This window comes from Tympanuchus pallidicinctus, unplaced genomic scaffold (assembly GCF_026119805.1).
Source record: "Tympanuchus pallidicinctus isolate F22 unplaced genomic scaffold, pur_lepc_1.0 scaffold15, whole genome shotgun sequence".
Taxonomy (NCBI): Eukaryota; Metazoa; Chordata; class Aves; order Galliformes; family Phasianidae; genus Tympanuchus; species Tympanuchus pallidicinctus.
Genome location: NW_026294669.1, coordinates 26350133 through 26366499, shown reverse-complemented (window position 1 = coordinate 26366499; position 16367 = coordinate 26350133). Strand labels below are relative to the sequence as shown.

Sequence of the window (16367 nt, the reverse complement as noted above, 5' to 3'; positions counted from 1 at the left end):
GGACTGTGAAACAAAAGAAACATCAGCCTGAGAAATGCTTCTTTATTTGCCTCTGTTGAAGAAACAAAACCTTTATGGGCAGTAACTTTGCTTTAAACGATAACATGTGTGGATCCTGTGCTTATCCTTTTGCATCTGGCTTCCAAAATCTGCCCTGTTCTTTTTCCACGTGAAAGACTATGAAGCTTATTTTTGTTTTGGTGCTAGTGTGCATCACTGCCAGAGAAACTGGCACACACTGAAGCTAGTGAGCCACCCAAATTACTGTTGGGTGGTTCAGTCCCTCTCTATTTCAAGAAGCCTCTGGGTATAATGACAGGAAGCTTACAAGCAATTTCAAGCCAAACTTCAGAGAAGCTGGCATTCAGTTTGTGCTACACGCTGCTTATTAAAAGCTGTCCAGTCCGGATTCTGGGTGGAACTTTGATATCTGCATGGAGTAAAGAATAAGGGGCACGTTTGCAAAATCAATTGTGCAGTTTTTATATTTACTGCACGTTTACCACATATGTCATTTATTACACAGTGGAAAACCGTTAAATGCACAGTAGTTGTGCCAAGTGGCATTATGCTTTTAACAGCTTTATTCGTTTAACAGCTCCAGTTCTCATTATATTTTGCCATGTGGTACATGAGATTTTTATGCATTTAACAGTTTAAGAGGGTTCCATGGTATTTTCCTTTCATGTATTTCATACTGTGCCTGGGATTTTGTTGGGGGGCTGAGGGTTTGTGGACTGTAACCCCTGTACTTAGACAAGATAAAGCAAAAGGCAAAGAAAATTAACAATTAAACAAGGAAGGAAAAAATGGATCAGACCTCCAAATGTGTGGGCACAAATACCTGTAACAAGGACAAGGCTCTCCCATGGGCTTTGATAGCCTTTGACGCTTTGTTTATATGCCTTTCAACTTCTTATTTTACATCTATTTTAATGACTACAATATTGCTTTCCTTCACAGAGGGAAAAAATGTACTTAGTAGAGTACATGCACCTAGATATTTCTAACCCTTCCACGCAGAGGCATTGGTGCATTCCTGTATGCATACTGATGCCCTCTCCTAGCACAACTGAGTAATTTCATTCAGGATCAGAAGCAGCTCTTCTCACACAGAGTGAACAGTCGGTTCCAATGGAGCCCATTGGAACCATGGAGCCATCATCTGCTTGCAGTCCTTACTACAAAAAATGCCGTCCTCCTTTCCACAAAATTCATACTGATACATTATATTTTTTTAAACAGTTGGATGAAATTTTTAAATTAATGGATTCTCTTCAAGAATTTCACTCCAGCCTAGGTTAGCCCACATGTATTTTTTACATCCACGGTGAAAATTAATCCAGGAGAACACACTGCAGTGCCCTCTCATCTTTTTTGTAAAAATAATTGGATTTGATGTGAATTGTTCACATGGCAATACTGCATGCAGCACATACAACGTGAGGAGGAAAAAAAGGAAACACCTTCCTAACATGCAGTTTCCCCATCATCTTCCTTCCATTAATTACTTAAGAAAACAGTATTTTTACCTGCAAAACAAGAAGGGCATCATCATTTTGGAAGGTCCTTGTCCTACTAATAGATGTGTAAGTTCTATGCTACAAGTGGGAAAAGACGTGTGTTTGTACAAAATGGGGAGGAAAGCTCAGCTGCTAGCCGGTCCTTTTTTCAGTCTATTTTAAAAGGAAAAAGGAAACCACTTAAGCAGGCAAATGCCAGAAACACGACAGGTTCCCCAGAGATGAAGGTTATTATTATTGTATGAACAGATGTATTTTTATTGGTGGGAGTAGAATATAGGTCTAGCTCCAACCCCAAAGTTGGCTTTAAAAACAAAACCCCAAAAAGAACGAAATCCCCTCTACCACTCACCTGACTTTTATTGGCAGCCACCTTGGCAAACAGAGCTTGAGATACCTTGGCCCTTTTCATCTCCTGTTGGATCTCGTCATAAATGGCAGCTGTGATGTTGACGTTGGCGCCGTCCGCCTTAATGGGGAGGTCTGTTGTTGGTGTCGAGGTTTTGGCCTACCAAGAGACCATGAAAATAATAATTAAAAAAGTGCTGCTTTCAGCCCAGCCATCTGTGCAGAAATTATCAAAGGATTTCAGTCAGCTGATGCCAAACTGCATTAGCTACAGAGGGACACTTCCTGTCCATTATTCTAATCAGGTTAATTGTGATTGGAAATAATTGCAGTGCATTCCTATAGGACATACAAGGCCCTGTCAACTCCCCCCTCTCCCTCTCCCAGCATGTTTATTGAGCAGCTCAACAACACGATAGGTAGCTGGGCGCTCGGCTGCAGGCAGCCGCTGAAGTTTGCTCTGCCAGCTAGCTGCCACGGCACTGACACCAGCCTCTACCTTCTTCCCCCCTCTTCAAAAGTGGCCTACACCTTGGAGGAAGAGCCAATTCTCCCAGAAAAAATGAGTAAATGGGTAGAGGTCTCTAAATAATAAATTATTACTCAATTTAATGCACTCCCTCAAGTCTCTCTCATCCTTTATTAAAACTATACGTATGTCATTTGAGTATGTATGGTTTCCCAGCCTTATCATCATTATGCTGGCCAGACAGTCACCTAATTTCACCTAGGAAATCAGTGGAAATGAAAAAAAAAAAAAATCATTTCATAAAGCTGGGCTTTGGCATGCCTTTGATGTGCTGCCCTCATTCTCCTAAACTCATATTGAGATTTTGTGTATTCCACTGCACTCCTTTTAATTGAATGATTTCCCATCAGCTTCTGTGACAAATGAAGGACAATAAGAGAGCTGCCAGTACCTTCTCCAGGCTGGACTACCCTTGCAAGGCTGCTATCAGTACAGTGCTGTAGGCTTCTATGAGATTTTTATTTTAAAGCTCCTCAGCCTTGGCTGCCCTCAGACAGTGGAGGCAGGTGAGGGACAGGAGGCAGTGCTCACAGCACCAGCAGCCTCTTGGAGCTCAGATCTCACCTGCCAGGGCTGATACTTGAAATCCTACATCTTTCTAAGGAAATACATAGGTTACTCCCATAAAATCCCCATTTTCTCTTGAGATGTGAAAGTCTTAAGAAACAAACTAAGCTAAGTCACAAAGCTCACATTTTCATATAGATTCAAACTTCCCGTAAACCCTGGTGATATTCAGTCATCTGGTCCAATCATAAGCCTTTTCAGCCAGCTCCTGCCATTGTACCACATTTGAAGGCTGCTACATCTAATATCAATTTTTAACTAGGTAGACATGGCCAAATGCCTCTTTGTTAATGAGAAGGTTAACTAGGCAAAACCAAGCCTTCTGAACTTCGTTATGCTTTCCTCCAAATCTTCTTGTGCCTAACATTTTTTCTATTACAAGGCCCACATTAATAACGGAGACAAAATTCAATCAAGACAACAACCTAATCACTCTTCCTACTGCTTGCAGATAAAGCCTTCATCAACCTGTATCTCCTCTCTTTCTGAAGCCAGTCTGAGGATCAGGAGATCACTGTGCACAACTCGCACAGTGCTGCATGGCACAGTGGCCAACTGAATGTGTGCACCCTGCTCAGCAAGGGCTTCCTACAGCTTTGTGCCTCTTTGGCTTGTTTCCTGGCTGTTCCAACACAACAGCACTCTCAGAACAGGACCCATAGAGAAAGGGCTGGAGATTTCTGCATCTCCGCATTAAGACTAGGGCAGTAGGAGCACAACCGTAGCAGACCGGGGCCTCTGGTGCTCTGGCACCACTGGAGGCCAAGGCCAAACTCATCCACAGGCCCTGACCATGAGTGGGTACAGCCCCATGGATGGACTGACAGGGACAACGAGCTCCAAAATTCAATCCTCAGGGATAGACAAGAGACAGGACAGTTGTGAGGAACACAGGAAAGCAACGAAGACATCATGGGAAAGGAAGAGGACTGTCCAAATCTGTCAGGATTCATTTAGTGGAGCTTAACTGAAGACACTGCAGCGCTGTGAAGGGTATAAAGAAAGTCTTCCCAGGCAATGGAGCCTTTGATTAGCACAGCAGCTGAAGTCACCAAGGCCTGGAAGGTGAGGCCTGAGGTTCTGAGAACAAAATTAGCATATAAAGGAAAGTTTCAAAACACATCTTGTCCTGCACAGATCTCCTGCACTGCCAGCTCCACAGCCAGAACTCAGGAGCCAGCCTGCCCACTGCACCCTGAAAGCCGGGCTCTTTTTTATTTAAGCATCAGAATAGGTAGGACAGGTGCCAAACAGAAATATCAGAAGCAAGTGTTTAAAGCCAGAGGCCTGGATTCAAAATTCATCTTCATATTAGCAAGAAGTTTGCCATTACTGAAATGTCTCAGTGCAAATGGTGAAAAAAAGAGAAAGAAAAGAAAAAAAGAAAAGGGTTTGTAATCACAATGCTAGAGTGCTGAAATCCCAGCAGTTACTGCTGGTCTTCGACAGAGAGAAGAGAGTTGGCAACACGTATGCAATAACCTTTAAAAGCTCAGAACCTCTTCCCCCAAGCACTTGCATCCTCTTGCTAGATGGATCTGCTGCTCTCATCTACACAGCAGTGCTAGATCGCATCTGTCTGTGCTCAGGGAATACCCTGAGGGGCTTTGGGCTCCAGAGCGACGGAGTCAAGCTAGGTGACTCCTTGTGCTCATGAGCCCACCTCCACGGCTGTCCCATCGCTTAACCATGCTCTATCCAGCACGCTAAAAAAAATCATTTCCAGAAGTACTGCCTCAAGAGATTGGTATCTATGGAAACCATGTTTCAAAATGACATTAAATCAACTTCTTCAGCACTGTAACATAATTCTTGAAAGGCCAGTATAGTTCCTCCTCACTGGTTAGCACTGCTATCCCCCAAAGCACCATTATCTGGGGTATACAACATATTTGCCTAGGGAGGCAATGTTTCAGAACGGCTGCCTGGTATATGAACAGGAACTTGTCTCATTGGGACTAATACCAGGCATATGGGGAAGCACAGTAGCCGAGCTGCCTGCCCAGGAGCTGGGAAGCAGCCTAATTTGCAGAGGTGTCCAAGTTGTCAAAACAGCACCTGTGCTGACTGGTGCTGGCCCTCAGAGGACTGGGGAAATTTTATCCAGTGGGCACAAGACAAGCACTGGGTACAGAAAGGTTTCTGCACTGCTTTTGGTGATTAAAAAATCTCACAATATTCTACCAAATTCTTCAAGAAAATAAGGGACGGGCGAGCTGCTACAGATTTCTAGAGTATGGTTTTCTAACGATGCTTCACTCTTAAAAAGAAGAACAAAATTTTCCTTACTTAAAGCTGTCACTAGAACACGGGGAAGATTTATTATTTTGCCAGAGGAAAGAGACAGAATGACAGATCTGACAGAGAGCTGATTTTTATTTTCACCGGACTGCATCTAACTCACCCATTTCTTTCTGTTGTTTTTTTTTTGTTTGTTTGTTTGTTTGTTTTTTTAATTATTATTATTCTATTCAAGTTATGAAATCTACTGCACTAAATATTAGCAGTAGTAAGCTAATTCTTTCATGAAAATATAAATGCAGAAAGAGTTTACACTATTTAGATGTTAAAACAGTTCTCTTCAGAATTTTGCTTTCACAGAAAGATAACTAAAAACAGTTATGAGTTATGCAACAATGAATTTTGCGTATTACAAAAATTCAGCATTCAATTCCGCTTGGCAAGATGTGCTTGCTTTCAGTGAAAGCAGTTCTTTACATCATGTGTAGCAGTAGAGCCCACCCAAACACATGAACTGAGCTCAACAGTTTCTACAAAATCAGCACACGTTAAGGACGATCTACGTGCCTTTAACCCCCTGCTCCAAGACTCTTATTTTTAGCAGCTGCAGCTCCAGTATTCAGGATGAGAATTGCTCAGTAATACTATAAGCATGGTTAAGACATGCACAGCCTGAGCGAGCACTCAGAGACTCTGCAGACTGCATGGCTGTGGAAGTACCCGAGCAGGAGGGTTACAAAGGCCTGTTTATGACAGATGAAGAGAAGTGCTAGACCCGAGCTGTCACATCTGCACAATTAGAAATTTCAAACTCAAGTTACACAAATGTCATGACAAGACATTTGCTGTCTCTGTGCAATCACCTTTTCCCTTTTGGAGTATATGCCTGGAACAGCAAGAAGCCTGGCTGAAGGGTGATACACTATGACAGGGTAGTACCTGTCATAGTTCCCATGTTCATTCTTAGCACAAAGGAACAACTTAAGTAGAGAAGTGGATAGGAACAGAATGTTAATAAACCTGATTCGTTAAGTTTACTGGTTTAGAGCTTCAAAGCATCATCTCCTGCCCTAGCACTGTGCCATCTGTACTTTCTGTACTTCAAATAATTACTAGTGTAAACTAACTAAAGGATTGTCATTTCGTAGGCAGAGTGCACTGATTTCTAACTCACTGTTGGCTCCTAATCACTGCATGTTTTTGACTGCAACATATATGAATCTCTCCACAGACTCAGAAATTTCCTGTGTTCTGTAGAACATCACAGAGCACTAAGACAAAAAGTTATGTACATAATCTTTCTGTAACATAGTCTAAAATACTCTATCTGGAAAGCCTGCAAGCAACCATTCAGGTACTAAAATCAAATACTCCTTTTTGCATTTATGGCATTGATCAAAGCTAGAATCATCACTAAGTCTTGTTTCAATTCAATAAACACCTCTTAACAGCCTCTCCAAGTACTTATAAAAGGATTCCCACAACTCACCTGAGCAAAGGAAGCAACATACAAGGGAAGGGCAGAGAAAACCTCCTTCCCTGGACTAACATTAGCACAGGACCACATAACAAACAAAGGATCACATCTTACCTGGGGAGTTCTAGAGGAGCTTGGGCTGCTGGCTGCTGAAGACACCATGCTCACATTAGGGTTCATGCTTCTCTCTCTCTCATCCTGATAGATTCGATCCCGTTCCGAGTCTGGCAAGTTGAGGAAATTCTGCATCGCCCTTAAGTTTACCAGGAGGGACTGGGAAGCTGTCCTGGGGTCTTCTTCTTTACGCAGGATCTCAGACAACAAGCCCTGGTTAAAAAAATTTATAAGTCCAGTCACATGGTGGTATTTTAAATTTGTTTAGAAAAACTGAGAGCCTACATCAGAATCTCATAGCCTCTTCCACAGGGGCTATTTTGTAGGAAAGTGCTTGTCTTGTGAGGACTGGAGTTTATTTTGCAACTGTCCTATTCTGGCACTGTAATAAGCATATAAATAAGCATGTGAGCATAGAAATCCTGGATATGAAGGCAGGTGCACTGGGTAGAAGAAACTGCAGTTACCACCAGGTGCTTGCAGCAAATATTTTAGGAGCTGTTAGATGTCTCCCTCTCCCTCTCTCTCTGTCTTGATGCTGGGAATGCTTGGCAGGCCTGTTCATCTTTGACAAATCTGCCAAGTTTGGTATATTTAGTTTTGACATTTAAACAGTGCAGGAGGTTTATAAAGAAAAACATTTGGTTGGGTTTGATGTTATAGTCCGTTCATTTTGGTTTGGACCCTTGTTTCTGAGAGGAGAAAATGCAGTAAATAATAAAGCCTTAGAATACAGCTCTAGGGATTTAACCCATTCTTTTATGCCTTATTTTAAAACACCATGGGCTTCTTGCTGCAACAACAAATTAACGCTATATTCACCTAATTTTAACAAAAACCATTCTGCCAGGAGGTAACCAGCAGAAAATTAAAAAAAAAAAAAAAAAAAAAGGGAGAGAGAGAGGAAAATAGCATTAAATGAAGCTTAAGTCTAATGATGAGATTAAAGTAATGCATAACTGCAAGCACAGCTTATGTGGAAGTCAGGGCACAAAATACAGGCCTGGGGGGGCCTACACTAACCGCTAGAGCAAAGCACGTTCCACCCACGCTCCAGAGGCACCCACCACATCCCCACTTCACAAGAAGCCATTTCACTCCCAGAAGCGATAAAGTCCCCTCCTGAGCCAAGTGCTCACATACGCTGCTGCACAATGAAGCGGTGCCACAAGCCCCAGGCCACCATGGGAGCTGCGGCCTTCAGCCACAAAGGGGACACAGGGCCCCACTGCGATTCAGCCACAGCTGCTGACATGAATGTTTTGCACCACTACTGCACAGTCGTGACTGAGGCAAGCTGCCTCACCAGCACTTCTTTCTTGTAAGGAAAACGTTACTGGAAAACAGCCACCCAGTCAAAACCCTGTAACGTTCAGCCTATTTTCTTCCATACCAGAGTCTCCCCCCTCACCCCCACCCCCCCCCCCCCCCGAAGATTTGCTAAAACCCCGGTCATACAGTTGAGTAATGTGCAAATGCTAACGCTGTTGCTATTTAGTGATCTTACTGAACAGAATTCCTGACAAAACAGACAGGCAAACAAGTGCCTGTATCTACTTTTATCTGTCACCTGCTACTGAACATCCATGTTAAAAGACATACGCACAAGCTGTGCTTCAGCAGTATGGATGCCTGAAGTGCTTGAAACAAGCTCCAAAGGTAACCTGTAGGTAGGCTGGACACAGCTCACCTTTTCAGCTCGTAATCTACATGACAAAACAAGAGTCCCTGCAGACCCCAGATGGCCCAGTCTGGGCCTGAAGGCACGGCGAGACCCTCAGACCAGGAATGGGAGCAGGAGGCTGCAGGGAGGCGGGCAGGTGGAGCAGGCCTGCACGGCACCATCAGGCCCTGGCATTGCTTCTGTCACTCTGCAGCCCTGACAAAGCCACGAGCTCGCACCCAGATTCCTTCTCAGAGTTTACCACCCCTCAGGGAAAGTAGGGATCTTCTGTAAAAAGAATTCCAAAGTTTGCCAGACTGACGCGCTGCACATTAACAGAAACAGGACGCTTCAGAAAGCTGAGCCTGTGACTTGAGGCATTCCAAGATCAATACAGCATGTCCCTATTATAATTTCCCCCTCAAGTCAGTGGAAAATTCTCCGAAGGCAGTAAACAAATATCAATTCCACAGATTCTCCAAATTTTTAATTTTCTAGGTCTTAAAGGATATGTAACTTTTTTTTGTTTCCCCTTTGGGTCAGCTTCCAAAAAGTAATGGGGTTGTGGAAAAAAAGGCACCTGAAAGCTTCTGGAGCTGACTCTAAGACCGCTTTTTCTCCTCCCATCTTAGCCTGGCTAAATTTATGGTTCAATTTCAAAAATGGAGAGCATATGTGAAAGCATGCCAGCAATTACTTTTCGCAGTCATCGACTCCGTATGTAAATCAGGGGCACAGGTACATGTGGCTCAGTCATGGCACTGACAAGGTATCTTACTGCCTGAGACACCAGCTCTGGGCTCCAATCAGAAATGGCACATTGTGGGAGAGAGTCAACGGTTCTGACTTGAGTTTGTGCCTCATGTTTCTATAAAGATCTCGTCCTTTGCAGAGACGTAGCAATATTGCACACATCTCAGTCACCAGACCCTAGAACACCACATTAGTGGTCACTGGGCCCTGCCCCAGTGCTCATTCCGAGCCTGCAGGTAGGAAATCTGGCTGCAACAAGTGCCTGCGGCTCAATTATAGTAGGCAAAGCCACTTTGACAGCTCCAGAGCCATGTCGACAGCAGGACAGATAACAAGAAAACCAACTTAGAGGGAAAAATCTCCTGTCCTCCTGCAACTAAAGATAAACAGTGCTGGTAAACAACAGTGGTTAGATAGCTGAGCGGTAGAGTAGAACAATAAATTTAAGTGTCTTGAGAGCAATAATGTTTACAATAATATAATTCTGAGCTACTGAAGTATACACAAACTAACCAGAGAGCAACAATATAAAAATAAAGTGATATTAAATAATCCGTTCAGCCTTTTTGTCACCTGCAACAAATTAGGCTTTCAATATGCAAAACATCTTCCTTCCAGAAAAACAAATGATTGTGATTTCATTTAATTGTAATTTAATGAGGCATAATTTATTTTTTAAAGTGATATACACCAGGTGTGTGGCGAGGAAACTGGCCCAGCCAGACAACCCCACTGTTTCTATTTTTGAGAAAAGCCTAAAGCCAGCCAGAGAATGTTTTCATTTCTGCAAATTGTATTTCTGCTGGAGGGGCTGAGGGGGGGAACCCACAGCACTCATACTTTTGTTATAAAATTCCATGGGCTAAATTAGCTCATTCCAACTTACTTACATCTCACGTTAAAATAAATAAATAAATAATATGGCAGTTTGCAAAGCAATCAACTCTGCAAACCTAAAAAACTCAGGGACTAGAAAGTCTAATAATAATTTTAAGCAACCAAACAGGTCTCCTTTACCAAACACAGCTTTTAGGATGAATTTCAAGTTAGGTAGCTTATTAAAATCTTTGCTTTTCCACTCCTGGGCATCATTTTTAAGCTAGTTACTGAAGAGGCAGTGGATGAAAAGTTGAACAGTTGCACAGACTCCGCTGAGCTGTGCTATCCAAGCATCCCAAGAGAAAGACTCTGCACAGGCACATTTTGGTTTGTGCTTGGAACTGATGCTATTTTTTAAATTTCACACTGGATCCCTAATTGACTTAAAAAAAAAAAAAATAGCCAGAAGTGGAGAAAGGAGCGCATGTCCAGTCAAAATAAAAAAGTCTTTGGAGCTATTTAAGGTAGGAGCAATTTTGACTTTTTTTTTTTTCTTTTTTCAAAGAAGTGAAATCTAATCTTTCAAAAACAATTCAGCAAAGTCACTATCTTGGGGGTTTGCCCTGCACTCATCCAATGAAATCCATTTGTGAACTCATTTTTTTCCCAGATACAGGATTTCCAGGACAAACACGTCAAACCTCACAAAGAAACTTTTTCAAGCAACTTCTGAAAGAAAATGCACTACAATGAGAGTGAATGTTATTCAGGCCAATTCCTCGATCCGAAGGACCGACTAACCAGCCTTTGAGACCAACACAAAGGCTCAACCAAAGCCCATGGAAGGCAAGCAAAGTCTTTCTGCCTTCTTCCCAAAGAGCTTTGATTCAGGCTTGTAAAGGCATAAATGAGGTCTCAGTGGGACAGCAGACTGCACTACCAGTGACCTAAGGAAGGACAGTTTTGCAACCAAGGCTTTTCAAAAGTAGTCTGGATCAGGTTAAGGAGGTCATGCTGGAACACAGCCCAGACACCGATGTCCTCAGGACAGAGGAGGGTGAGGGCATCAGGCAGCTGGGGACTCACAGCACTGGCCAGGACCTCACGCACATCAAGTTCAGAGCCTTAGCTGGGAGCCGCACTCTGCTTCACCTACACCTCAGCAATGTGGCCATGAGAGCAGGCACAACTTTAAAAAGGCTCAGAACAAGGCCTGGGACAACTGAAACACTGGCCAGGGCAAAAACCTGAATAAACCCAACTAATGCACTAAACCTCAGTTTGTATGTTCTGTACAAGATTATATACACATGAAGGACTAAAAAAGCATAAACACTTTCTTCATACTTTCAGTTGATCTGTGCCTATCCATACTTCAGCTACTGCCAAGAGCAACAGTGAAAATGCTGAAAAATTTTGCTTCTGTAGTACTCAAAGCACAAACAGCACACGTAACCAGCCATCTCAAAAGAAAAGCTATTCTGCTTCCCTTCAGGTATAGATGCGATTGATGAGGATCAGAAAACATAAGTTTTTATTTAAGTCAGAATCTGAATCGTCATGACAGGTGCAATAAGCCTGTCCCCTCTCAGCATCCTCACTCGGTATGAAAGGTCCGTTTCCAGCAGGCGAAGGCAGCACACCTGGGAGCCTCTGGTTACCTAGTCCTTCCTAGTGACCTACACAGAAATCTCACGTCAGTACGCAACAAGAAGCTTGGTTTGGCCAGGCAGGAATGACTGTATTTAAAGTTGCCTCCTGCTTGCAGCTGAAAGCTGAGGTTGAAGGTCAGTCTGTGGAGCTCTGCAGAAGCACCAACTTCTCATCACCCTTCCAGGAAATGAAGCAGTTCTATCTGCCATGTTTTTCTTGTGCCAGGGCAAACTTTTACCATGATATCTCTTTGCGTCTTGGCTTTAACTAGAGGCTTCAGCTTCGACCTCCAGTATTGTTTTCTAGGCTGAATAAGACGCATTAATCATTTTTTAAGAGAGAAATCTTTGCCTCCAAGTATGCAGGACTCAACCAAGTCTACAGGAAGCACTTGCTTCTTAGGAATCTAGCTCATTTTCAGACATAGCTTTGCCTCCATTGCCTTCCATCTCTTCCTAACTTCATCTAGGATACAAAGCAGAAGTGCTGGAAGTTACTTAGAAATGCTTATCCTGGCAATGTGTCCAGTCCAATTTTGTGCAGCAAAATTAGTTTAGATAATCAGTGGAAAATTTCAAGGTGTTAGCCAAACCAAGCACCTTCAGATCTATCCTGTCACAGTTTCCATCACACAAAACTGCATTTGCACCCGTTTCCTTGACCACCTCTTTCTGTCTCAACATGCAAAGCATCTGCATGCAATGCTCTTGTCCGTTTACATGAGCTACAGAAGTCAAAGGACTTTGTGCAGTTTTCCACCAGTGTGAACAGGAGATCAGGTGTCTCCTAACACCCTCAGTACAGCTGAATGCATTGCATCAGTCTCTCATTAAAAAAAAAAAAATCTCCTGATCCTTAGATTCACTGCCTACAGCCAAAGTATGAGTCTCGTTCTTAAACTCATTTAACTAATGCTAAAATACATACATCTCAGGAGAGAGCTGCTTAGGCATGCAGCATTTAGAGGCTGATTTGAATAAAACTTATACAGGGTCCAACTCTGACAATTTGATTTTTATTATTAAAAATGAAGTGTTTAAATCCTCAAAGAAAATGCCTTTATTGCATTAGTTTAATAAAGTCTCTTTTTTATTACAGTATTTCTTTTTATTAGGGAAGACAAGATGTGGAGCTGAATGTGGATGCATGGAGAAAAGCAGGCAGAGAAGGACCCACCACCTGCAGCCAGGCGGTGCCACCACTTATAAGGTGCACATCAAACCTCTGTGCTGAAACAAGCTGGGAAGCGAGCAGGACGCAGCGCTCAGCACGCTGTACAGCCGTGCACTCGCTCCCAGGCTCAGGGCTCCTGTGCCTCAGCTGAGCAGGCAGCAGCCGCCCCCGACAAGCACACATTCTGAAAGCCTGACTCACGTGCTACTTAAGATCTTTTCATTCAGCTTATTGAATACAATTAACTTAATTGAAACTGAAATTTTGGGCAGTGCAAAAACCAACGGTTGGAACAAATATCCCATGTACTAAAAATCTGCAATTTATTAAATTAAGCACTTCCCTTACAGACTGCCTTCTTTCCTGGGACTATAACAGAACGCTGCTTGTGCCACATTACATAGAAGAATAAAACAAGGAGACAGCATGAAACGGTTCCATGCAATAACAGAGTTTTCTATGGGGAAAAACACAACAAAAATTCCCCCCTCAAAAAAACAAAACCAGAACCCTCACTAATTGAAAGTCTGTGCACAATGGAACAGGCACCATAGCAATGAAAGCAGCTTGAATGTCTCACCAGATAGTAGGCAGAGAATGAAAGCTGCTCATCTTTCTCTCACTTAAGTCAAACGAAGAATTATTTGCAAGAGGAATTCTGTCCAGGATTTGGCTCACAAGAAAGCAGAGGTGGAAGTTCCAGCTATTTCAACAGAGCATATTTCTAATCTTAAAAAGCCTGTTAAAGGTCCCAGTTCTGCTCCCACTCCAGTCTGGGGGAATTTGGCCAAAGAAAGCAGAATTAGGCACGAATGAAGAGTTGCCACCGCTTCCCTGTTTGCCTCCAAAGATTTTCTTTGGAGTTTCCTCACCAACCGCTCCGTTTGCCCTCAGAGCCTCCAAGCCCCCCCACACCTGACTTGCTGCATCTTTGCACACCAAGCAGCATTACTGTCCCCTTTCTCGTGGCAGGAGCCTGGACATACCCACAGTCACGCCAGGAGCTGGGGCACCCAGAACTGAGCCTACACCTCAGCCCACTGCTGCAGTCAAAGCATGGCAGAATCCCTCAAACAAGATGAATCCATTTGTTTTATTTTGTTATAAGTATCACTACATCTGAGGGTGTAAAAGTAGAGTTTCCCCTTCCTGTTCTGTTGCTTGATTGTACCCAAAAAGCAAAAGTCACAGGAGCTGACCTGCCTTCCGGTCTACATGTTAGAAAATGCTTCCTCGTTGCTAACTATTGAGAGAGAGAAAAGAAACAGAAAGCTAGATGCAGCCAACTTTCTTTGGGAAAAGAGTTACATGCATCCCAAACATGCCTGCTCCTCCAGCTCTCTATATCTGGCACCACAACTGTTTCATTCACAAAGCCTCAGGTTCACGGATATTCCCAGTTTGTGAGGCTGTTCAGTAAAACAAGCACTGGCCATTCGCCCAAACATTTTACTAGTTTTGGCTATTATGTCAAAACATTGGCAAAAAAAGATGCGTAAAAAAAAAAAAGATATAAACAGCAAACACTCAGTCTATAGGCTTTTCAGTCGATGGGGTGCTCCCAAAGCAGAGCAAAGCAGTTCCCTGATGCAGTGACATAGGGCATCTGGACCCTTACAAAAACAGCCTGACTGTCCTCCCCTGTCTGAACCTGCAGCAATGAGGGATGCCCAGAAAGCAGGCACAAGTGGAAAACAAGTTAATTTTTCTCATGCAAAGCAGGATTCAAATGTCCTGGTTTAAAACTACAGATTTTGAAGAGCAGAGATTACTCCAGTAACTTCAGATTAGCTAAAACAACAACAACAACCATTTCAGAGAAGGACAGGGTGAACTCAAAAGAGCATTTTCATGCACTCCTTTCAAACAAGTCCTCTCTTACCTCTGTATCCATCACCACCACATGACCACTTGGCAATACACTACAACTCGTGATACCACAAGCTTTGGTGATATCAGCCTTTCAGTTGCAACTTGGGTGCTGCATTAGGAGACACTATGGCACAAGAGGGAGGGAGTACATTGACTCTCCCCAGAGGATGCTGAAAAATCCTGTGTGTATTCTCCTCCAGGAGCAAGTCCATAGTCTTAGAAGTAATTACATGAGCAAGAAACCGCGTCTCTTGCCCCAGCAATGCTGCTGAACACCTTCACCATAACCAGTTTCCTTCACTGCCTTGACCCACACCCACTCCCTTGCCTGTATGACTGAGGGTCCCCAGGGTCACCTTGGAGGGAAGGAAATGATGGCAGCTAAATGCAGGCCAGGAGTACAACCAGCCTTTCGCTCTTTCCTATCTACCTGCATCTCACAAGTTCAATTGAGCCCTAACCTGCGGCACAACAGTCCCAGTACCACTCCTTAGGCTACAAAACCACACTGACAAATTTGAATAGCACCTCACCACAGTTCACATAGGAGGACCATGCCTGTAGTCCAGAAATGCAGTGCTACTGGCATCCGTGAGGATGTACAAAGCCTGTGAGGATGTCTTTCCAACACGCACCATTCATAGTTAACACAAACAATGCTAGTGGGCACAATCATTTTAAATGATTTGCAGGTTATGTAGGAGTTTCTCCCTTGTTGGGAATAATGCCATTAAAAACCTTCAAAAACTGAATTCTCTGTAGGGGTTGAAGAACTCTCTTCCAACTGTCCCAAACCACTGAATAAATAAGCATTTAGATTCCGCAACAGGGTGAATTAAAACTGCGACATTGATTCTCTCACAATAAAGGAAAAAGAAGACACAGAGAGGCACCAAGCATCAGTTATTCGCACTTTGAGGTTTTCTGATGTCCAACTTCAAATAAATCTCAAAATGTTCATTTTGGCACTTTCTGTTTGAAAGAATCCCTCTTTGTGGTCAACACAGCCACAGCCAATTCCTAGCCAAGTATGCTGTGCTGCAGTCCTGGGCATAGAGCAAGTACTGAGCTTCCCACCTCAGTGGGACTGCAGTGGCAGGTCTGTGTCCTAGGAAATGTGCAGCATTTGTGACAGAAACCAAAGCACTTTATTTTCACATGTGCAGACAACAGCATGGCCACAGGCATAAGGAAATAGCGTGTCTGAAGCTATGACTTTCCAATTTTTAGAGGAAGGTTTGGATGTCTCACAGATCATGCAACTGTACCTCTCCATCTTCTGACCATCCTCCTTTCCCACACACATACACGCACACATACATGTGTCAGCCATTTGTTCCAATGGATTTAGCCTAGTTTGGATCAAAGCTTCCTCTACTTCATTTAACAGATATGCTCAGATGGAAGGTCTCGGGGGAGAAATAATGTTCATAAGAAGGGGTTTTTCAGCATTGAGTATGTAGGTCATTGGACTTGAAAATAAATTAGAGAATAGTTTATCTATTAAGCAAGTCTCACAGTACATATTTCATGAAGCTATACTTAATTATAGGCTAACGTGTGCTGCAGAACTACCATGAAGAAGAATTAAGCAGCGGCCCATAACGCAGTGATTAATACAGTTATTAGCTGGCT

At 43.2% G+C, this 16367-nt stretch overlaps 1 protein-coding gene across 5 annotated transcripts in view; it reads right to left on the bottom strand.

The window, feature by feature from the left end:
- Positions 1-16367, bottom strand: part of SATB2 (SATB homeobox 2) — a 132042-nt gene that overhangs the window by 32694 nt on the left and 82981 nt on the right. For all 5 annotated transcript variants that reach the window (XM_052676391.1, XM_052676393.1, XM_052676392.1 and 2 more), the window contains 2 exons: positions 6800-7012; positions 1876-2031 (listed from right to left, as the gene is read on the bottom strand). In XM_052676391.1, coding sequence (XP_052532351.1) covers positions 1876-2031; positions 6800-7012 — 369 coding nt within the window. The remainder of the gene's footprint in view (positions 1-1875; positions 2032-6799; positions 7013-16367) is intronic.